We start from the raw sequence: 25759 nt of genomic DNA on the forward strand, positions 1-25759 counted from the left end.
TAAAATAATTTATTATTATTATTATAAGATCTTGACCTTGATATGTCCATGTAATCTCTGCTGCTGATTTTATTGATACTGAATTTTGATTTTATTTTATATTCTTGCAACTAAATATACTGTAGCTTTGGCAGACAAAGGTAACACTTTATTTTTCAGTTTCCATGTTACATGTTACAGGTACTAACCATAGTAGTTACAGTAAATGATGTATAATTACATGCAACTAACCCTCAACCAAATCCTAATCCTACCCTAGCCCTACATGTTGTTAATTAATATTCTCAGTACTTAAATATATAGGCTAATTACACTGTAACAATGACACCTTAAAATAAAGTCAAACCCTTTATTTTAAGGTGACGTAGTTGTAGGCCTAGGCTACTTACTGAATAATATTAATTAACTACATGTAGGCTACTTACTACAGAGTTACGGTTATGTTATATAGGGTTTGGTTTAGGGTTAGTTAGGCCTATACTTGTATATTCATAGGCTACTGTTATTAGGCTACTATATAAGTAGCGTGTACCCTAAAATAAAGTGTTACAGTATATTTACATACATTTATATATAGATGTAATATATATATATAGCCTATATATTAGGCTACTGAACCTATGATGATCTGCAGTAAAAATCCTGAACACGATGAACACTAAAACGATCTAGTGCTGGTGTTGATGTAAATTAAAAATGTATAGCACTGGGTTAAATAGCCTATACATCCTTAGCAATAGCTACAGTGAAAGTAAACGACATTGCATCTTGTTATTAGGGATTTGTTGGAGCAGTAAATCACAGATGACCAGTGCACTGTAGGCTACGCGTCGCTAAAAAATAAACTCGCACTCCCAGAATTCCTCACCCGCATTGCGGCATTGTGGGTAATTTTAAAGTAAAGACTCGGGTGTTTCCTGTAGTCACGCTGGACCGAGAAAACATAATAAAAAAATCCACATTCTTTTATTATATAATAAGTTAGCATTTGTAATAAGTTTGGACGCTGGACTGTTATCAGAAATGGTTGGCTGTAAAAGCAAACGCGATGACCAAAACACGAGGTTTTTAATCAAGGCTTCTCTACTTTACAAAGACATTTGCCCCGAACAGTCGCGCTTTTTCATGTAAGTATTATGTAAATTTCTCATGTAAGTTCAGTTTTCATCAACTGTTCATATTTATACGTGTACACATGCTGTAGGCTACTGTAAATGCTCCCCCTCAACATGCTTTCTACTGTAATATCATGAAGTCACCAGAAGATGGCAGCTAGGCCACTCCTCATTTTCACTTCACAACGCACTGTTACATTTAAAGACATTTAGAGATATTAGTTGTTATGACCATTACCAATTATTTTTTATGTCAGATAACTGATAAGCAGAACCGTTTTTTCTGCTTTTTTGAAAATGTATATTGAAGTAGCCTACTGCATTAAAAATATAATATGCATGATCAGTGTTTCAGTGACAATATCATAATAGCAAATAGCAATATAAGTCATTCTTGCTTTTTTAGTAATTAATAATAATTATTATTATTTATTCAACGTTGTTTTGCAATCTTATTGGTAATTGAAATTTATTTATGTATATTTTTTAAACCTAAAACGATACACTTTTCTGACTTGAGAATAAACGATTGCTGATTAAAAGCACAGTTTATGCAGAGTCAGACATTGCAAAAATTGCAGTACAAGTGAGTGTGAACCCCATTATTTTCTGTTGAATAGTTGCATTAATGTCATTGTTGGATAATTGTTCTTTAGATACTAAAGAATGACTCAATATTGAGAATTATAGTTGCTTTCTATGTGATTTCTTCAGTGAATGTTCAGTAAACCTTGTGGTTAGTTCAGAGTGTAAAAATGTTAGTGATGTGTTCAAAAGCACAAGCGCAGTCCCAGTCATCTTATTTTCGTATTTGTGGATATAATAGCAATTGAAATGCACCATCAAGGTGATGAAATAAACACGTGCACTCAAATCTCATCAGCTAAACAGTGTGTTAGTCATTTTAGAGTTTTTGTTCGGTGTGTTAAAGGTTAATCCCATGTGTAGCATCATAAACATCTGTTCTTTTAATATTGAAAGTGGATGGAGAATGTCTGTCAAAATCCATATTGATTAACCAACACATATATAAATGGAACCTCAAGTTCTTTTATCTGTTTTAGTCTAACAATCAAATAAAACTTAATCTTGAACAGTGCTACTGTTTCAGTTATAAGTGTAAATAATTTGTGTTATCAATATAGATTCCTTTTTTTTACTTTTTGCAGAGTAACTAAACCAACCATATCTTCTGTGTAACACAGAAGCTAGGAAACTAATGGTGAAAAGTCAAATAAAAATGAGCCCAGGAAAGATTCTTGCTTTATTTAAATTTCTCAAGCTGCTGTGAATCGCCTGGTTTATTGGCTAGTACTGACTGTGTTCTCACAGCAGAGTGAGTGAAGATGAATGACGCTTAGCCTTGTGTTGTGACATGTTTTTCTTAGATTAAATGTCTCCCATGTGCAGGGTCAGCGCACTGCATGTTTCGAGTGTTAGTCGGCTTGTTGTGCTCGTCGAGCTCAGGGTACATCTGCACTGACTCACGACGTGCATGAACGTGAGTTACTGGAATCTGCTGTCTGAAAGTATGCGTGCCATGATTAGATATGTTCTTATTTATAAACCACTTGAGTTAAGCCCTTTTGAATGTAAGGTTCACTCTCAGTATCTTCCACTGTGTTCGTAAAGCACGGGCTTTTGCTGCCTGGCTCGTCGATAGGGATAAGCTGTGTCTGCCAGAGTTATCAGTGGACTGTAATGGGGGCATTATTCTCTTTCTTGATTTTTATCACAGGTGATTTAGCTTGAGTAGGGTTTAGTTTTTGTTGATATAATCGTGTTGAGACAGTACATTAATTGAAAAGGTTCTTTATCTTGGTTCTGAGAGCACTTAAAAGAAGCTGCATTATTAATAGGTCAATTATTTTAATTAGATTACCACAGAAAGAAGTCATGTTGTGATATTACATGCCAGTGGCAGTGCTAGGTGTTTTAAAAAAAAAAATTTTATTCAAAAGGCAAATAGAAAAATCAAAGAATGAAAATAGTAAAATCAAACAAAACTCTGAAATAATAATAATAGCCTAATTATAAAACAAATGAATAAAAGTAGTGTGTGTGTGTGTGTGTGTGTGTGTGTGTTAAAAGTTAAATGAAACAAAACAATCTTTTGGAAATAAACAGGCTTACATGCAATTAAATAAAGCACTGAAATAAAACAAATAAATAAACATAGAAATATTTTTTTCTTAAAAAATATCAGAAAAGCTTTAAAATTAAACAAAATAATAAAAACAAATAAATGAAAATAAAATAAAGTCAAACGAAACTTTAAAATGAAAGAAAACAAACAATTAAACAAAAGGACTATTTGTTGTTTTGTTCTTATAGTAGAAAAGCAATTAAATAATTCAAAATAAACAAGCTTTAATGCAATTAAACAAAGCAAGGGAATTAAACAAAAACAAATGAGCAAATAAATATGTCTCAGAAAATGTCAGAAAAGCTTTAAAATAAACAAATAATTGCCGGGTGGATGTTTCCAATTCTGCACATATACAACTTGCAGTCAAAAAAGTCAATAAAGAAATTTAAATAAAACAATTAAACAAATAAACAATGTAACAAACAAACAAACAAACATTTAAGCCTGGACACAATCGACAGAGAATGTTTGCGACACAAATGAATGTGTCCCTGTTTTGTAATGTGTTTGGAGGACATTTATCAGACTTCATGGCAGGCAGGAATTATTTCCCTCACACTTCATCACTGCCCAGATAACAGCTCTATGTGTTCTCATTGAACAAGAGGTCTGCCCCGGCTCTATGGCATGCTGTGAAACATCCACTGTGGCATTACAAACAGTTGTGCATGGGACATTGGATGATTAGAATAATAATACAAAAAAACCTGCTTCCCTTAAAGGTCCCATTGCATGAAAATGTCACTTTATGAGGTTTTTTTAACCTTAATATGAGTTTCCCTAGCCTGCCTATGGTCCCTCAGTGGCTAGACGTTTTGATGGGTGTAAACCAAGCCCTGGGTATTTTTGAGAAAATGAAAACTCAGACGGGCGAATCTAGAAATCTTCCCCTTATGTCGTCATAAGGAGAAAGGTCACCTCCCCTTTCTCTTCTTTGCCCGCAAAGAGAATTTGGCTCTTTGCGAAGATCTTCATTCACGCGACCAACAGGCTGTCATTGCTCAATGCTCATCATTGCAACCTTTTATGTGATGGGAATAGATCTAAATACTTTTAAAAAACTTCTCACGATTCGTTCTCACAATACCCGATAGCTGTAATAGTAAAAACGTATAATAGCTGTAATAGTAAAAGTTTTCGAGAGAGTTCCACATGTAATGCTAAATATTTCATATGCAAGCATGTCAGCCAATCACAGCAGTGGGCGTTTACACTGAAGTCTCACAGCAGACACGCCCCTTCAAACAGAGCGTTCATATCAGAGGCTAAAATCAGGCTAGGAAAATGCCTTTTATTTCTAAATTATAACAACTTTTGATCTAAAAAACATACTAACATTATAAGGGCACCCCAGGAAACATTCTAAAATAGTCAAATAATCCATGCAATGGGACCTTTAACATGCACGTGCCACACAATAACAAGAGGCAGCTTTTAGCAATGTGAACTAAATTTAGACAGGATTATGAAGCTTATATAAATGAGATAGGAAGAACAGCACCATGTCCAAAAATAGGATGTAGCCTACACTCACAAAGTCTCAGGGGAAATTAAAGCCCCCGGGGAAGTCATGGCCACTGACAGCCTGTGTGTACAGCACTTTGACCTCAGCATTTGTGTTTTAAGGAAAACTCCTGAAAATACATATGTGGCGGGATATTGAATATTGTACCAGATAGCAACATTGGGTCAGAAGAATTTTTTTTTTATTCATAGTCTGTTGCAGAGATTTCACTTTGCATGTTAGAATCTATAGACCTTAAAGCCCCGCCCCTTTTTCTGTCTTCCGGATTATATTTCCACAGCATGAAGGTAAGAACTTACTGATTTATGAACCGCTCATTTTAAAGGAAGTTCATTAAAAAAATTAAATTCTCAAATTGTTTCAAACCTGTATGAATTTCTTTCTTCTGCAGGAAGATATTTTGATGAATGTCGGTAACCAAACAGTTGTTGGTCCCCATTGACTTCCATAGTATTTTATTTCCTACTATGGAATCAACGGGGTCCATCAACTGTCTGGTTACCGACATTCTTCCAAATATTTTTCTTTGTGTTCAGCAGAAGAAAGAAATTCATACAGGTTTGACACAACTTGAGGGTGAGTAAATGATGACCGATTTTTTTTTTTTTGGAAGAGCACTATTCTTTAAAATCTTCCCGGTCTACTGACATTTGTTATGAAATCCGTTTCAAACATTACAATGCACAGAGCTACAGCAAAAACGGACATTCAAACATTCGACATTTTAAAGATGGCTGCGCGCTTGTTTCTCTGGCGCATAAAGTCTATAAAATATAAAAAACTGGATTAGGGTGCAAGACCTCTACCAAGCTCATAAATTATTCATAAGCTGCCATATTCCAGGCTAACTCTGAGATTTAAAGACTAACTCTTTTACTGCTTTTTTTATTACAGGAGAAGGCATCAGAGCAACGGTAAGTTACGGCTTTGTTCTTTATATTAATAGACTTGTATGTCATTGTAAAGAGCTTTTAATGTACTCCCAAAGTCTATATAAGACCTTGTAGGCAACAGAACAGAAAGTTGGTTTTGAAAAGGAACGGTATCCCAAGTTAAACCCAGTAAGTCCAACCACATTTCCTGATGTAAAACATGAATCCATTTCTATGGCCTTCACAGACCTCAAAGGCCCGACAGCAGGGTAGGATGACCACATATTGGAAAAGCTGCTTTCCAAAGTCCAAAATGCCAAACTGTCCTCAGAATAGAGCATAGCATCACCTGTTTTATTTTAACCAGTTGCCATGTTTCTCCCACCGTTCCAGCCGCTGCCCTGCCGGAGTCTGTGATCTGCTCCTTCTGTTTCCAGTGGCGACAACTGGGAAATCATCACGTGCGTCTGCGGCCCAAGCGGAAGCCCACGGCGAGGATCAGGAAACTTCTGAAGAGGGATTCGGCGGGAAAGAGACTCAGCGCAGAGCAGACTGTAGTCCTCCGAAAGTTTAAAAGGGCCTCCAATGCTCTGGTGAGGTCAAGTCCACATGTTTTATGTCCTCTTGAGTTCAGTATATTTGCTGTCTCTATTTCTACCTTTCTGCCCTTTCCTGAGTGTTTTAAGAACAGGTGCTTGAGATTAGATTATTAGAGTTATAGAAATCAGAAAGAACGAACACCATGTTGCCATATGTGTATGCCACTGTTCAAAAGATTAGGGTTCAGTAAGATGTTTTGAGAGAAATTAAAACTTTCATTCAGCAAGGATGCATTCAACTGATCAAAAGAGACAGTAAAGACATTTATAATGTTATGTAAGATTTATATTTCAAATAAATGCTGTTCTTTTGAACTTTCACGGTTTAATTAATAAATAAATTAAAATATATTCAAATTAGTGCTGTCAAATCGTGATTAATCGATTCTAAAATAAAAGTTTGTGTTTAAATAATAAATGTGTATATATATATGATTCTATTTATATACAGTGCTATGCATAAGTTTAGACACCCATGCTAAAGTTGACTAAAAAGAGGAATAAAAAATCATCTTTTGGAAACTGAACTTAATGCCTTAATTAAAAAAATTAGGAAAAAATCTAACCTTTAAGGACACCAATTTTCTTTGTGAATGAATAATGTATCGTAAATAAATAAATGTTCTTCCTTAAAATACAGGGTGCATAAGTTTGGACACCCCTATGTTAAATTCCCATAGAGGCAGGCAGATTTTTATTTTTAAGTTTTTTTTTTATTTTTTTTTTTAGGATACTATGCATCCTGATAAAGTTCCCTTGGCCTTTGGAATTAAAATAGCCCCACATCATCACATAGCCTTCACCATACCTAGAGATTGGCATGGGGTACTTTCCATAAGATCATCTCTCAATGCAAATCAAACTAGCTATTAGGCTAACTGAAATAAAACCATGCCAATCTCTAGGTATGGTGAAGGCTATGTGATGATGTGGGGCTATTTTAATTCCAAAGGCCAAGGGAACTTTATCAGGATGCATAGTATCCTAAAAAAAATTTTTTTTTAAATACTTAAAAATAAAAATCTGCCTGCCTCTATGGGAATTTAACATAGGGGTGTCCAAACTTATGCACCCTGTATTTTAAGGAAGAACATTTATTTATTTACGATACATTATTCATTCACAAAGAAAATTGGTGTCCTTAAAGGTTGGATTTTTCCTAATTTTTCAAATTAAGGCATTAAGTTCAGTTTCCAAAAGATGATTTTTTATTCCTCTTTTTAGTCCACTTTAGTATGGGTGTCTAAACTTATGCATAGCACTGTACGTGTGTGTATAGTGTGTATGTATGTGTATATATATATGCATACATGTTTGTGTACACACACACACACATATATAATAATAATATATATATATATATATACATATATTATATAAACATATATTTTAAACGGATTAATCGTGATTAATCGATTTGACAGCACTAATTCAAATAGAAAATAGTTATTTCTAATTGTAATAATTTTACAATATTACTGTAATTTCTATATTTTGATCAAATAAATGGAGCCTTAGTAAGCATAAGAGACTTCTTTTAAAAACATAAAATCTCACAGACTCCAAACTTTTAAACAGTAATGTGTATATATAGTAAAAAAAACTTTCAATAGTGGGCAAGAACACATCATAAATATACATTTAAAATATGCAACAAGCGTTTCTGAATTATAGAAACTTTTTATGTGCAAGCTTCGCATTTTTGCTTTTTATTTTATTATTGGGGCTTTTTAAAATTTTATAGGATAGTGGCATAGAGAAAGAGAAGTATGGTTGAAAAAGGAGGCACAGAATTGGGACATGACCCAGGTCAGATTCAAACTGGGCTCTTCATGAGCCTGCAGCTCTTATGCATCCTGACCACAGTCCACTCTGGAATAGAAACTCAATAATAGCAAGGTAAAAGGTAATGCAAGTTTCAGACATCACTTAAAATAGTACAAGCTAGAACAGGGAGAGATTAAGAAACAGTGGAAGCATAGGCCAAGACCTTTCTTTCTTTCTTTCTTTCTTTCTTTCTTTCTTTCTTTCTTTCTTTCTTTCTTTCTTTCTTTCTTTCTTTCTTTCTTTCTTTCTTTCTTTCTTTCTTTCTTTCTTTTCAGCAGGATGTAGTTAAGTGCTGATGGAAGAGATGAGTTTTCAACTGTTTCCTGAATATTGTCAGGGATTCTGCGTTCCGGATAGGTTTGGGAAGATCATTTTGTGATAATTCTGTGTGTCTGCGTATACCTGGATATATCTTTTTGTCTGCTCCTTTTTTGGGTGACACAGCCAGGATCGTTGATGTGGCTCTAAAAGCAGTTCCCATTGATTTTGGTACATGGCCTATATGAGTGCACTTTACTGCTGATGCACACTTGGAAGACTGAATTTAACACTTCTACACAATTTCACAAGGAGTTTGAGACTTCTATTTTTAAAGTTATGGTTACAGACTATCACGTTAATTATCATTCATCTGGCAGAAAGACATTAATCAGACACTGAAAAGCTTCTTTTATAGTGATTTGTTTAGCGTCAGATGACTTCGATTTGAAACCAAGGAAGATGATTTAGAGCAGAAAAGTTCTCATTTTCTGAAGCTCTTCTGAAGTGTGGCTGGATCAATGTGTGATTGGAGCTGTTTCTTTTTAAAATGTGGTTATTTGTAGAAGTATTTAACCCTTAAAAGGTCACGGATGTTATGGAGGTGTACGTGCTGGTGTACACGGATGCATATCTCATGGTTCTGGGCGTTAGACTGCTAGATTCTGCATACATTGCTGGCATTTGATTCTCTGCAGGAGAGGAAGATTTTGGCTTGACGAATAATGAACTTGACAGGAAGACAATGTCAGGAGAGTTCATTTATATTAACCGTCTCGTATTTTCCCGCTGCACAGTAAAGAGGACAGAGTTAGCTTTGAGGGTCAGAGCATTTAGGGAACTTTCTAAGCAAAAATCTCTTTAGTGGAGGTCATGAAGATCATCTTTCTCTGTTTGTCTGCCTTGAATAGATGATGTCAGATTGAATAGAACATAAATTTAGCATCGTCACTATTAATAAGATCCTTAAAAAAAAATTGTCAAAAGGTTGATGCTTGAAATTCATTTGCTGTGTATCCCAAAAAAGGATTACAATGATCCTTCTTCACCCTCTCTTTGTATTAGACTCTTTGCATTAGTCTCTTTGAACTTTTGAATTAGTCAGAGCCACACAGTCTCTTGCAGTGAAATGCTTGACATGCTGTGGCTAATGACAGCTCTACCAGGTCTTTAGAAAGTTATTTCAAGTATCCTTTTATATATTTGTTGGCTAGTTGGATTAATGACCGTTTCATCTTCCCAAACACATGCAGTATAGCACACAGTTCACTAGCGTATTTTTAAGCAGTAAGACTCATTTTGGCACATATTATACCATGCAATAGTTTTTGATTACAGAAACTCTTGTTGCATACTGTATGGTTGACCTATTTTTTTTTTTTTTTTTTTTTTTTTAAGCTTTCTTTAGTGTGTAATGTTGCTATTTAAGCTTGAAAAATATCTGCAAAGATCCAAAGCACAAAGTCACTCCTAAAGGATTTATTCTCTAAATCAGCAAACACTGATTCTGAACTCCCTGAACACATTGATTGTAGTCTTGAGTTTTTCTCCCTCATTTAAATAATTCCCGCTCACAGCATACACAAAAAAGGGGATGAGGCCTGGTGTTGAAACTCACGGTTGGTAAGGGACGTGACATGACATTTCAAACACGCTTGAAGTGGTTGACCAATCACAACACACTAGTCCAGCCAACTAATCAGGGCACATTTGTTCAGTTCAGTTAAGTTCAGTTTATTTCTTAAGCACATTTAATAACAGCAACAAGCCTGACCAAAGTGCTGTACAATACAAAATAAAAAGACCATAAGATAACAGATAAAACAAGACATTACAATGTTTCAAAAGCCAGCGAAGACTAGATTTGAATGCAGATAAGGTAGAAGCAGCGCTAATGTGGTTTGGAAGGCTGTTCCAAAAAGTGGGACCAGCCACAGAAAAAGCTCTATCACTTTAAAAGAGTTCATGGAATTTGAAGTAAGATTTGATCTTCAGACCTTAGGCTTCGTGAGGGATTAGGGGTGTACTAGTGTAGTAAATTAGACAGATATCTTGCCATTTGATTATGTAAAGATTTATAGACAAGTAATAGGATTTTAAATTCAATTCTATAATTAACTGGCAACCAATGTAGATCTTTCTATGCGTAATGACATGCGTAAATATTTTACGTCCTTTCAGAAATCGTGCAGCTGCATTTTGAACCACTTGTAAATGAGAAATTTGAGACTTTGATATAATAGATGGATTTGCAATAATCCAGCCTTGTCGTAATAAAAGCATGGATTGCAACTTCCAGAGACTTCTCGGATAGAAAAGGCTTAATTTTACCAAGCAAGCGGAGATGAAACAAACGAGAACCAATCACAGAGCTAATATTGAACTGTCAAACCGTCAAACTCCACACCCAAATTCCTCACAGAATGAGAAACAAAAGGTTGTAGATATTTAAGTTCTTCCTGGAGAAACAGAGGGGTTTTATCTGCATTCAAAAAAAGGACGTTTTTAGAAAGCCAACATTTAACCTCATCCAAACAGACAAATAGGGTACATTGGAAGTGGTGCACCACCTGAGCATCTTTGCCAAAAGATTATTTGGCATGCTATTTTCACTAATCCATGATTTGTGATGCACTAATTGCATTTTTATGTCCTATATTTAGAATAGATATTATGAAGATTTGTATGCAGCACCTGCGTTTCTAGTTCCTTTGTTGTTGTCACTTTTGAGTTGGAAAGTTTCCATACCGCCAACAGAAAGCTCAGATGTTGCATGTGCATCTTTCAACATTTGGGGAAGCATCTGTGCCAGCAACCTTGGCTTTTTCCAGCCTGTGTTTGATGCAGGTTATGCTTGGTGCATGTGACATCCTGTTTCCCCTCAGGGAAAGAATCAGCGATGCAGATTTTCCATGTTTGGTCAAGGGGGATGGGCGTATCACAGATCGATCGCCCTGGAAAGCAGATGGGTCTCCACATATCAATAACTGAACACACACACATATTACTTGGCCAGGCTTGCATATCAAGGGCAGCTGTGGCATCTAGAATCTCAGCAGGAAGGTCAGAGCCGACAGTCTAGCCCGGCTTGTGGGTGCTGGGTTGAGCTTGTGGCTGCTGGGTATTTCAAGAGCCTGGACTAATAATAGAACACAAAAAGCCCATCTGCTAGACTGATGTGTGTGTGTGTGTATGTGTGTGTGTGAGGCAAAGTGTCAGTAAATGTTTAGAAGTTTAGGGATAGCTCGGTGAAAAGCTCAGTTAAACAGCTTGTCTATGGCATTAACAAAACATCAACATGATTGCAGAAAAAGGTTATGTATCCTGCATACATACATATAAATGTATGCATGTATGCAAGATACATAACCTTTTTCTGCAATCTACATGTTGATGTTTCGTTATATATATATATTTCAGTTTTAATAATCATTATCCATTATAGATAATGTATAGGTTATCTATATGACTGAAAAGTCTGAGACCACATTCAAAATCTTATATTAAACCTCAAAAGTAACAAAAATATAAAAATTACACACTCACACACATTTTTTATACTTTATTTGATTCCACATTACAAGTTAAATTTCATTAGGAATCAGATTTCTTGAATAATCCAACAGATTAAAACAAATCAGCACATTGTTATGGATTATACAGTTCGAAGTGTACAGGAAACATCGCCTTTTCCAAATAAACATACTTCCTATAGTTGCTGAGATTGAACAGCACTTTGCCAACTGTTTGGCCCCTGTTTTAGAAAAAAAGTCCACGGATCTCTCTCTCTCACACACACACACACACACACACACACACACACACACACACACACGTCTGGTTCACTATCTTTGTGGGGACTCTCCATAGACATAATGGTTTTTATACTGTACAAACTGTATATTCTATCTCCTTACACTAACCCTACCCCTAAACCTACCCATCACAGAAAACTTTCTGCATTTTTACATTTCCAAAAAAACTAATTCTGTATGATTTATAAGCTTGTTTACCCATGGGGACCTCAATTTAGGTCCCCACTGTGACACGAGTCCCCATGAGTCTGTGTGCATCCAGGTTGAAGTCCCCACCGGGATAGAAAAACAGGTACACAAATACACACACACACACAAACACACACACGCACACACACACACACACACACACAAACACACACACACACACACACACACACACAAGGGAGTTATGGGGACTTTCCCTAGACATGATTTTCACACTGTACAAACTTACCCATCACAAACTTTCAGAAAAATTTCTGCAATTTTATTTTCAAAAAACATCACTTAGTATGATTTAAAAGCTATTTTCCTCATGCAATTTCAAGGACAAGGATTTCAGATAATGTCATCTTTGTGGGGACATTCTGTTTTATTGTGAGATAAAAAGTCGCAATTGCCTATTTTTTTTTATTCTGTGGCAGAAACAAGCTTCCATAATGACTTCCTTTCTTCTGTGGAACACTAAAAAAACACATTTTGAAGAGTGTTGGTAACCAAGAGTTTCATTTTTTGTTTTGTTTATTTTTACTATCTGAGGTATGAATCAAAAATATTTCTTTGGTTTAGTTGCCTCTGTTGGAAAAATATGTTTTTTTGTGTTTTGTTTTTGTCACATACTGTAGGTCTTGGTTTAGTTGCTGGTTTGTTGGTGTACCTTTCAGGCTTCTTAACCAGCAATAATTCCTTAATCTACAGGATCCACCAACTACTAAGCTGGCCTCTACAGCAGAATCTTTTAACTCAGAACTTTCATTTTAGAAACAAGGGAATGGATACTGGTTGTGATTGTGAATGACATCTCTACTTTGTCTATATCTCTCATCTCCCTCTGAATCCATCCTTCTCTTCAACAGTGTTTATCCCAAGGATTCATTCCCAGCCTGGCTGTGTCGGATGTCTCTTTTTTGAGCATTGTGTTTATGACCCTGTCAAATGGGCAGATTTTGATCCTGGGGAATGATCTATTTTGGGATTGAGCTGTGTGATAGAGATTAAAGGATGTGTAATGTCTGCTGTCTTTATATGGAAAACTGCTCTACTTTTAAAGCAGTGGTTAACTAGTATTTGGTGTTTTCTATTTTAGCTGTAATCTTGCTATCATATTCTCCTAAAGCTCTTTGCATGGTTAGTGTGGTCAGTGTTTTAGTCTAATGCAAAAACATTGATTTATATTTTTATTTAGCCTCGTAAGATGAAAAGTACAAGTGAAAAGATTTCTCATACAAACCATCTGTACTCAGTCCACAGTTCCCATTCAAGATGTACAGTACTAAATGTACAGAAGAATTAAAAGGAGAATTGTTTGCTTTATTGATAATAATTGTTACTTTTTAAAGACTTGGTTCAAGTTTCTGAGGAATTCCATTAAGGATTGTTCGGATACTACAGAGCATTCTTTCAGTAACCAATCAGAGACAAGAGTCAGTCAGGCAGACTCCGCCCCCGCTGCGGCTGATTGGCTCGTCCTGCTCTTTATATCTCCACACATGAAGGGTACTGTAGTAAACATAGCTGTTCTCACATACATGCCTGGATCATCTCAAATCATCTACACTTCAGCTTAGCCACCTGTTACCTCCACAAACAATGGCAGCCTTTGTGTCGGTGAGTTCAATTTCCACACAGAAGAATGCAAGTTTCATCATGTGCAGTTAACATAAATTACATTAATGCAATGTTCAGGATTTATGAATCAACCACTGAAAGGTTTTTCTTGTGTATACTACCATTCAAAAGTAAGTTTTAGGAAAGTTCACTCCAAAACTGCATTTATTTGACCAAAATTACAGTAAAACTGTAATATTGTGAAATATTATTACAATTTTACCCACTGTTTTATATTTTAAAATGTAACTTTTTTCAGTGATGGCAAAGTTTCAGTGTCACATGATCCTTCAGAAATCATTCTAATATGCTGATTTGCTGCTCAAGAAACATTTTTTATTATCAATGTTGAAAACAGTTGTGCTGCTTAATATTTCTGTGGAAACTGATAACATTTTTTTAAAGATTCTTTGATGAATAGAAAGTTCAAAATAACAGAATTTTGAAATGGAAATCTTTCGTAACATTATAAATGTCTTTACTGTAAATCTTAAGCAATTTAATGCATCCTTGCTGAATAAAATAAATTGTATGTCAGTATATTGAAGTGTATAAAGTTGAAGATTAATAGGTGTCAGTAGAAGACTGGAAATGCTAGGGGTTGGTCGGCTTAATTTAGTGCTGTCTCTGGCAGTTTCTGTCTGCGGATGGCCTCCGGGCGTGTGTGTGTAGTGTACTTTTGGCCTGTACCTTGCTGTGTATAGAGCTCACGTTCATATGCAATGTGTGAAATACCTGAGATAAGTGCTCACAAGTGCCTGCTAAACCTCGCAGACTCTCATGCTACAAAACTTGTTAGCATAACAGTATTCATCTAATCTAAAAACAAAACAAGATGTTTATTTTATACATTCGATTTAGTAACTTATTCATGTTAAAGCATTCATGTTGCAATTTTGTTTGGGGTTCCAGTCAGCGTATGAAGATTGGGCAATCGACTTTTGTTTGTGAGACACTTGTCTATCAACATTATTAATGAATTAATTATGCATATCAGTAGTTTTGCATTCCAATTTTAAGATCCACGAATACATCTGATGTCAGACATCGTTTATCTTCTCTACAGATTTTGTTTTGATATATATTCTATTTTTGTATTACAAACAGTATTTTGTGTATCTAGAGCATTTATATTTTAATCTATCCTTAATATGATAAAACATTTTATATACTAATTTTGTCATCAGGAAGAAAAGAAAAAAACTTATCATATTAGGCAATTTTAAAGTTGGGATATCCAGACATTTTCTCAGCTCAAAAAATAAAAAAAGAATAAAAATTATATATATATATAATTAATTACCCTTATTACCGTTTTATTATTAATACCCCCGTATATATATATATATATATATATATATATATACATGGGTATTTTATATATATATATATATATATATATATATACAGGGGTATTTTATATATATATATATATATATATATGTATACATATATATAGTATGTGTATGTATGTGGAAACAGTAGGCTATGTGTATGTGTATGTGTGTGTGTTTTTCAAATCATTTTGGGATGATGACTTAGCCAAAAACATATTTTATCATTTAACCATTATTTAACCAAGATACTTTGTTCTCTTAGATGGCAACGTGTTACACCTGTAATAAGATGTCCAGACAACCTGGAATGAACCGTGAGCTTTTGGCCACTCTGTCACAGAACCGAAGTACCCCAGGAAGTGCAGGCAAACAAAGAACTCCACAGTCTGTCAACAGGGCCACTCCAAAATCAGTAGCGGACAGAACACCAAGTGGCACACCAAGGTAAGCTACTCTTTGAACATATATGCTGCAGGTCCCAACTGCATCTCACAGAACTACTGAAACCATTTACTCAATGCTTTCTTCCCGCAGGTCAGTGTCTTCAAACACCAGCTCGACATCAAAGTCTGGCAGTGCAAAGTCGTCACCCTTCGCCCGCCTCAAAAAGATCCTTATGCTGGAAAACAAACAGCAGAGTAAGAAAGGTGGTCTGAAGGACTTCCTCTCATCTCTCTGAAGACCTTCGGGATCGTTGAAAATGAAAGACTCTGGCCCACTTTGAGAGGAGCTACTGAAGTTCATGATGAGGATGATAATCACTTCTCCTCATGTGTTACAATGCCACCTAGTGGAGGAGTCACTGTAGCCTGGTTTATATTGAGGGACTGGGTTAAATTGAACAAAACGTCTCATTTCCTTCTCTTAAGAATCTGTTTCTGGATCCTTCTGGACAAGTGGCATAAACATTTATTTTTGCAGGACAGTGTAACTTGTGCTACAGAACAATGCTGTGACTTTTTGTAGTTTTTTTTTTTAAATTTGCTAATTTCATGATACCACATTGTTATTTTTTCAACGAAAAAGATAACTTTTGATATGTTGTGCGTTTAATGTTAAATTTGTACACTGAATTCACACATTTGAATCCACTGTTTGGATTACTGATATTAAAAGAAGGATTGTCTTTACACTTGGCTTACACCTTGAATTAATTGTTATGCTCAAAAAAATAAAAATAAAATAAAAATTGTGCTGTGTTTACATTTGGTGGCATAGTTGCCTTCAGACTATATAGAAAAGACCAAAAATATGTCATACTGGCTTCTTTTTTCTGTCTCGATACATTTAAATTGTCTTGTTTGATATTTGACAGAATTGTTTTCCAATAAAAAGTAAAATAATAAAGTTTGTGTGTTTATTTATTCCTCTTAAAAGAGATTAAAAGACCCATAATGTTTTTTTTTTTCTAGGCCCCAAACTGTATTATAATCTTTTTAAATTGTATATTTTAAAAAAGCAACACAATTTGTGTAAAAATACTGTACTTGTAGAAAAACTGGAATCACAAAATGAATCGTGGTTAATAAACTTCTTAATACGTCAACCCTGCCAGTTTCTGTTGATAAAGTAAAAAAACAAAACAAGTAGTCAATATTTTATCCTTTACAATGGACAGGACATATGGACGTATATCTTCATTTACTGTAACAGTGTGAGTACATAGAGCACTTTGGGATTATTTTTCCAAATAATACAAACTAAAAAATAATGTTCTTAAATTATATAATTGGTTTTTAGAAGTTATATCTTTGACGCACTAGTTTTATTTTTAAATGTCAAAGCACGTTTAAGGGGCCTTTTATTTTGAAAAAGCACTTTCACCCGGAAGAGGTCAAACAGACGCTCATATGTGCCTTTAGTTTACAATCATCATTACACTGAAGTATTAACTTTTTGAACATAAGATGTGATTATAGATATACCAGAAAATATATACAACGAATGTACAATGTCAGATCGCAAACGAAGGCGAGAGCATCACGAGGACAGACATGAACGAAAGAAACACAAGGAGTCAAAACAAGATGATGACAAATTCAAGAACCAAACCAGAAAACTGATTCAAGAGGTGCAGAAACTCAAGCATGTGGAGACTTTGTGAGTATTTGCATAACATCCGTTTGGTATTGGTAATTCTTTGTATAACTTAGAGTTTTTATTATCTGAATTGCTGTAGCATTCTATTGCACTTTTGTTTTGTATATGTTATTAATTTCTTTTTTATTTTTCCTTTTAGCTATGAAAATCCTCCTCCTGGGTTCATCAAGGTTTGGTCATGGCTTGAAGTGTTACCATTAACTTAAGTGCTGCGAATATATCATGAGCTAGTTGGGTTGCACTTCATTTTAAGGTGCCATTGTTACTGTGTATTGTATACAATTAAGTACTCGATAACATGAATTAACAATATGTACTTACTATAGAGTTAGGGTTTGGAATATTTTCTGTTTTAGGGTTAGTTTTATACAATTATGCATAATATACTGTTATTAGTACAGTAAGCAAGCACCTGTAATATATGTAACAAGGACACTGTAAAATAAAGTGTTACCTCTAGTCATCAGAGATCATGTAAAGGCATTAGAAATAAGTTTTTGAGTGAGCATTTTGCAATACACGCATAACTGCTTTTGCAGGAAGATGATTACAAACCAGAGGACTGTATTCCTGATGACCCTGGTAATGAGGACGCCAGGAGCTTCTTGGCTCACGCTCCCACCAAAGGACTGTGGATGCCTCTGGGAAAAGAGGTGAAGGTCATGCAGTGTAAGCAAACTTTCAGATATATTTACTTCGCTCTTAAAAGAAATTGAACTTCTGAATTTAATCGAGTAGGTGTTTCTTTTATGGAAGCTTCCTTCTGCCACGTAATAAAAAATAAAATAAAAGGTAATTGTGACTTTTTTTCCTCGCAATTCTAACTTTTTTTTTTGTTGCGATTCTGACTTTTTTTCTTCTCAGAATTGTGAAACAGATTCAGATTTGGGAGAAAAAAGAATTATGATATAAAACGGTGAAATTTTTGAGGAAAAAATGTCAGAATTGAAAGACATAAAGTCCCAATTAAAAAGTAATTGGGACTTTTTATCTCACAATTCTGACTTTTTTCTTGAAATCATGAGTTATAAACTCAGAATTGTGAGAAATGAAGTACAAATTGCAAGATATAAATTCGTAATTGTGAGATAAGTCATAATTGTGAGATATAATCTTGCAAATGGGAGATAATAAGTCATAATTGTGAGATATAAACTTGCAATTGTGAGAAAAAGTTGCAATTACCTTTATTGCGAGTTTATATCTGACAATTCAGACTTTTTTCTTGCAGTTCCGAGTTTATATCTTACCATTCTGAGAAAAGTCAGAATTGTGAGTTATAAAATCGCAATTGTGAGAGAAAAAAAGTCAGAATTTCAAGTAATAAACTCGGAATTGCAAGAAAAAAGTCAGAATTGCAAGATATAAACTCAGAATTGCGAATTATAAACTTGGAATTGTGACAAAAAAAATATGAATTCCGAGATATAAACTTGCAATTGTGACAAAAAGTCAGATTTGAGAATTATAAACATGGAATTGCAGGAAAAAAAGTCAGAATTGTGAGACATAAGCTCTGAATTCTGAGAAATTCAAAGTATCATCATGTTACAGTGCTATGCATAAGTTTAGACACCCATGCTAAAGTTGACTAAAAAGAGTAATAAAAAATCATCTTTTGGAAACTGAACTTAATGCCTTAATTTAAAAAATTAGGAAAAATCCAACCTTTAAGGACACCAATTTTCTTTGTGAATGAATAATGTATCGTAAATAAATAAATGTTCTTCCTTAAAATACAGGGTGCATAAGTTTGGACACCCCTATGTTAAATTCCCATAGAGGCAGGCAGATTTTTATTTTTATGTTTTTTTTTTTTTGTTTGTTTTTTGGATACTATGCATCCTGATAAAGTTCCCTTGGCCTTTGGAATTAAAATAGCCCCACATCATCACATAGCCTTCACCATACCTAGAGATTGGCATGGGGTACTTTCCATAAGATCATCTCTCAATGCAAATCAAACTAGCTATTGGGCTAACTGAAATAAAACCATTCCAATCTCTAGGTATGGTGAAGGCTATGTGATGATGTGGGGCTATTTTAATTCCAAAGGCCAAGGGAACTTTATCAGGATGCATAGTATCCTGGATCCATGAAGTAACTGGCCTTTAAAAATAAAAATCTGCCTGCCTCTATGGGAATTTAACATAGGGGTGTCCAAACTTATGCACCCTGTATTTTAAGGAAGAACATTTATTTATTTACGATACATTATTCATTCACAAAGAAAATTGGTGTCCTTAAAGGTTGGATTTTTCCTAATTTTTTAAATTAAGGCATTAAGTTCAGTTTCCAAAAGATGAATTTTTATTCCTCTTTTTAGTCAACTTTAGTATGGGTGTCTAAACTTATGCATAGCACTGTATGTTTACCACAGGCTTCATTTTACTCGTAATTTTTTTTTTAAAAACATTATAAAACCCCAGAAGGAAAATCTCAAGAGAACCAGTGGCGAATTAATCTTCCGGATTTTGTTGTCATCCCTGCAGCACTCCATTGCGATATAGTCACAATTGTGTTTATATCTCAGAATTTCGAGCTTATAACTCACAATTCATACTCCCCCCCCGTCAGAATTGTGAGATAAAAAGCCTTTATTATTTTTTTATTACTTGGCGGAAACAAGCTTCTATAGTCTTTTGACTGGTCGTGTATATAGAAACGTTTTTGTGTCAGTATATAATTACATGAGTTTGTGCTGTTTATTATAGTTCTTTTTTTAATAGAAAATTGATGCCTGTAACTTTTAGCGACAAATGATGTTTTAGATTTTACTGTGCGGATGAAGGTCATTGAGAAAACAAACTTGTGTGTGTAGGCTGGAGATGTAAGAAGTACGGCCACAGAACAGGAGACAAAGAATGTCCGTTCTTCATCAAAGGCAACCAGAAACTGGAGCAGTTCAGAGTAGTAAGTGACACACACATGGCCTACTTTTTACACCGCTGCAGTTTAAGGGATTTATTTAAAACCATGTACAGTAACCTTGATTTAAAGCCTGATTAAAAACTTTGGCCTTACAAATACAGGGTTTGAACGTTTTTTTTTTTAAGAACAGTTTTAGAGATTGAAGTAGCAGATTACTGATTATACAAAGTATTGATATATAACCAAGCTTCTTTTTTTTATCTCTCATGCCATGTGGTTTTGAGATATATTTTTTTATTGAAAAAACATTAACATTATACATGCACTTTCATTCAAATGCAAATATTAAACATTATACAATTATACATGCAAAAATAACAAGAAAAAAAAAGAGATATAAATAAATAAAAATAAAGGTGCCAGGGAGGTAGTAATATAAACATCTGAATAAAAGTACAGTTGGGTATAAATATACCAAATAAATTCTTTCTTATTCAAAGAGTCTGTCTATGTACAGCTTATTTCAGTCAACAAAACCATAAATTAAGAGTTTTTTATTAGTAAACTTGCATTTATGAATATGTAATTTGAAATGATGTCATCATGTGATTATGATTATTGTTTAGGTTTTCCATCCTTTCTCTGTCCATTAGAACTAAAACATTGTTTTTTGTGTGTCCTTGTTTTTTCACAGTGTGTCTGTGCCTTTAACACACGTATTACTGCACTTATGCACATGCTGCGGTTTTACTATTTTTAAATTATGCAATGTAGTTTTTATCTCCCACAACCTTCAATAACAGTTATTTTGCAAAGCTCTGAAAGGCACACTCAGTATTATTTTCCTTATAAATAAATTAATAGTAGTTTCAATAAATTAATTATAAATTAATAGGCCTAATAAAGTTGATTTATTTACATGGAGCGGTTTGCCTCATGGGGTCCAACATGTTGAAGTCACATGGCCAGCCTAATACAAATGATCTCTGTATCCCCCTTATTATTGTCAGATGCTTTCGCTCGCACACAACCTAAACTTTTATTTTTGTGTGATGATGCATCCACACCACTAGGTGTAAGTATAAGTCCACAATGACTGCCAATAACTGAAGCTATAAAATATTTTATACAAACATTGCAAGTTTGATTTTTTTTTTACTTTTTATATGGTGAACCTTAACTGTTTATGAATGTTCATAAAATTCTTTCACAGGCACATGAGGATCCAATGTACGATATCATTCGAGAAAACAAACGCAATGAAAAAGAGACAAGGTACGTCAAGTTTTATAAATATTGATTTTTATAAATAGCATAAATAAAATTTGTCAGTCTATGTTGCATTTAAATTACTTTCAAAAGCAATAAGGATAGACACAATTTATAATACAATGTTCAAAAGTTTGGAATCAGTAAGATTTTTTAATTTTTTATGTTTGTTTGATCAGTACAAACATTAATATTGTGAAAAATTATTACAATTTAAAATAAAATATTAAATAACTGTTTTCTATTTTAATATATTAATGTAATTTATTCCTGTGATGCAAAGCAAAATTTTCAGCATCATTACTCCACTCTTCAATGTCACGTGATCCTTCAGAAATCATTCTAATATGCTGATTTGGCTCAAAAAACATTATTTTTGTGAAAACTGATTAAAAAATAAATAAAAAATCAGGATTCTTTGATGAATGGAAAGTTCTAAAGAACAGCTTTTATTTAAAATAGAATATTTTGCAACATAATAAATGTCTTTAATTTAACTTTTGATCAATTTAATGCTTCCTACTAAGAAGAAAATCTTACTAACCCCAGACTTTTGAATGGTAGTGTGTGTCAATGAGATGAGGAGCTTTTAATAATGTTCAGCCTCTTCTGGATCTGCTTATTAATAAGTTATTTGGTGTGTTGAGGTCTCTCAGAGGCCAGTGTTGATGAATTGTGTCAGTTTAACAAAAGAACCCTGTTGCAGATGATTACGTAACTCTTTACTCCACTGTGATTAACTTCGGTTATGTGGTGACAAGAGCTCCTGCTACATGGGAGTAATTAGAAACCGTTATGTGGGATGTAAACCCATTGTGGGCCGTTTTGACAGATCATTTTGTTCGTACATTGCTGAGCTCCACATTTATGTCACAGAACTGGTACTAAACATTCCCATGGGACTGGCAATTTGAATTTTTCAGCAGGATGTTGGAATACAAGGAGTAGTTTGTTAAAAAAAAAAGTTGAAAGTCAGAAATCAGCCGCTTTAACATTGATGCAGACTTCACAGCATGTAGTGAATGAAAGCAAAGCTAAAACGGGGTTGTGCGGTTCTGTTAGAGGATGTGAACCCTCTGAACAGCAGTGATCTGATGAATTGTTAATAGTTTCAGGTCAGTGTGGCACAGGCTGTCAGAAGGTGCTTGTGTTTTCTGCTTCCTCTTATGTTGCCCAAATCAATAGCAATTGAATTTAGTTAAAGATAGAGTTCTTAAAATATTCTAAATAAATCCAATTGCTCAAAGGTGAAGTGTGTAATTTCTGTGCTTCTAGCGCCACCAAAAGGAATTTCAAATGTATTAATAAGTGTAAAATTAATGTTTTCTATACATTTTTGTCGGTTCTTATATATATATATATATATATACAGTGCAATGCATAAGTGAATACACCCATGCTAAAGTTGACTAAAAAGAGGAATAAAAAATCATATTTTGGAAATTGAACTTAATGCCTTAATTAAAAAAATTAGGAAAAATCCAACCTTTAAGGACACCAATTTTCTTTGTGAATGAATAATGTATCGTAAATAAATAAATGTTCTTCCTTAAAATACATGGTGCATAAGTGAGTACACCCCTATGTTAAATTCCCATAGAGGCAGGCAGATTTTTATTTTTAAGTATTTTTTTAAAAAATTTTTTAGGATACTATGCATCCTGATAAAGTTCCCTTGGCCTTTGGAATTAAAATAGCCCCACATCATCACATAGCCTTCACCATACCTAGAGATTGGCATGGGGTACTTTCCATAAGATCATCTCTCAATGCAAATCAAACTAGCTTTTAGGCTAACTGAAATAAAACCATGCCAATCTCTAGGTATGGTGAAGGCTATGTGATGATGTGGGGCTATTTTAATTCCAAAGGCCAAGGGAACTTTATCAGGATGCATAGTATCCTAAATTTTTTTTTTTTTAAATACTTAAAAATAAAAATCTGCCTGCCTCTATGGGAATTTAACATAGGGGTGTACTCACTTATGCACCATGTATTTTAAGGAAGAACATTTATTTATTTACGATACATTATTCATTCACAAAGAAAATTGGTGTCCTTAAAGGTTGGATTTTTCCTAATTTTTTAAATTAAGGCATTAAGTTCAATTTCCAAAATATGATTTTTTATTCCTCTTTTTAGTCAACTTTAGCATGGGTGTATTCACTTATGCATTGCACTATATATATATATATATATATATATATATATATATATATATAAATTATAAATATAACACTAAATGTTATTTATATTTTACAATATTTAATATAATATTAAATATAAATATAATTTGTGTGTATTTATGTGTGTAAATATATGAAATATTTTTATAAATACATAGCATATTATTATAAATATAAAGTATATTTATATTTATAATAATATGCTATGTATTTATAAAAATATTTCATATATTTACACACATACTATATATATATATATGCACACATATGTACAGAAATATATATTAAATATTATTTAGAATTTTTGTAAATATTTATATTTTATTTATATTTTTAATATTGATATATACAGACACACACATATGTGTATATATGTATATATGTGTGTGTATAAATATATATTAAATAATACTATTATAAATATGTTATAAATATTATTTGTAATATATATATTTTATAATAATATTTAAGATATATTTATCAATACACACACATTAAATAAATATTATTATTATTATAAGTGTGTTGTAAATATATATATATATATATATATATAAAATATTAATATTTTAATAAATAATTATTTGTAAACCAAATTTAATTTTTAATTTTTAATCTGTAATAGGACTATTTTAAAGGAGATGTGTATATTTTTTCATGTTAAATGTTTCCCATGAGTTCCATTATCTATAGTTTGATCGTCTTTTTTTGTCTGCGTATTACAAAATTGTGCATAGAAAATAATTTTGATGTCTTTTTTCTCCTCACTGTAGGATCCAGCAGTTGAAACAGCTCCTTCAAGACACCACCTCCGACTCTGACTCCACCTCAACTTCTTCTGCCTCCTCGGATCACAACCGGAAGAAGAAGAAGAAGAAAAAGGAGAAGAAGAAGAAAGAAAAGAAGAAACACAAGAAGAAAAAGAAGAAGCACACAGCCAAGGCTAGCGATGACTCAGACTGAAACAGGGGCCAGTGTCTGGGTGTCTCAGTGCTCATCATTAGAAGCTCTGCAATAGTGTGTCAGCCCTATCAGGTATACACAGGAGGCTTCCCATCAGTGCTCCAGGCCATCTTCATATCTGCTTAATAATTCATGGATGCATTAATCCCCTCTGTCGCATGGAATGCTTAGGATATGTGCATCTTTATCAGATTTCCTATAGCTGTTCCTTATCAGACTGTTTGTTCCTTGGGCTTATTGGACTGAAGTCTGAGGTGAACAGAGTTTCTGAATGTATGTTAATTTACATTTTGAGAATGCGTCATTGTGAAAATAACTGACGAGAGCTTATGATACATGCCATCTGCTGTCTTGAACAGTGACGTCCATAAATGTCATGCAAATAAATCAATGACTATTCAGCATTTACAGCTTCTTTTTATGGTAATCTGATATGTCCTAAAGAGATTTTGAGGATCTTACAACTCAAATTACAAGTGTGAATTCACATCCTCTGTTTCCATCAGAGTGTTCGGGGCTTCTGCATCTGGCTGTAGTACTCTAAGCGCAGCCAATTAGCACCTCTTGAATGGGTGACAGTGGTTTGCACATCATTCACATCACCGGAGAGGCTTATTGAGAGGGGAAAAGATGCTTTTCCTTTGATCTCGTCGCTGAAATCCGGAGTCCTGCGGTTGTCGTTGAAGTACATGTGCCATTTTGTATCAAGATAAATAATGCATCATATTTTATCAAAGGAGCTCTTCATAATGCTGATTCAATTTTGAGACTATTTAAACGTGCTTTTAAAAAATAAAACAATAATGAATTATTCTTAAATATTCATATTAATAACATATAAATCATCAAATCCACAGTCTATGTCTGACTATCAGGGCTTTATTTGATTTTCAAGTCGTTAACTTGCGCTCATCTTCAGGATGAGTTTGTACTGGTAATAAAAGCTTGATTCTCATGTTTCCTTTTTAGTTCCTCTCTTTTCATTGTGTCTCCCTGACATGTTCCCTTTTTATCAAGCCGTGACGGTCACAAATGAGTTCCCCACTGTTTAAATATATTGCACA

General features: G+C 33.9%; 2 protein-coding genes across 2 annotated transcripts; both read left to right on the forward strand.

Moving 5' to 3' along the window:
- The first annotated feature begins 866 nt into the window (after window positions 1–866).
- Window positions 867–16632, forward strand: rmp24 (ribonuclease MRP subunit p24). The gene is made up of 5 exons (XM_084422887.1): window positions 867–1127; window positions 5684–5703; window positions 6055–6254; window positions 15569–15750; window positions 15841–16632. Exons 1-5 carry the CDS (start codon window positions 1024–1026, stop codon window positions 15983–15985), a joined length of 651 nt encoding a protein of 216 aa, XP_084279013.1. The 5' UTR covers window positions 867–1023; the 3' UTR covers window positions 15986–16632.
- Window positions 16633–17122: 490 nt separating this feature from the next.
- rp9 (RP9 pre-mRNA splicing factor) lies at window positions 17123–25654 on the forward strand. Its single transcript, XM_084423799.1, has 6 exons — window positions 17123–17406; window positions 17546–17576; window positions 17946–18075; window positions 20228–20319; window positions 21491–21552; window positions 24506–25654. Exons 1-6 carry the CDS (start codon window positions 17258–17260, stop codon window positions 24693–24695), a joined length of 654 nt encoding a protein of 217 aa, XP_084279925.1. The 5' UTR covers window positions 17123–17257; the 3' UTR covers window positions 24696–25654.
- Window positions 25655–25759: the final 105 nt, after the last annotated feature.

The sequence above is a fragment of the Rutilus rutilus genome, assembly GCF_951802725.1.
Source record: "Rutilus rutilus genome assembly, chromosome: 11".
Taxonomy (NCBI): domain Eukaryota; kingdom Metazoa; phylum Chordata; class Actinopteri; order Cypriniformes; family Leuciscidae; genus Rutilus; species Rutilus rutilus.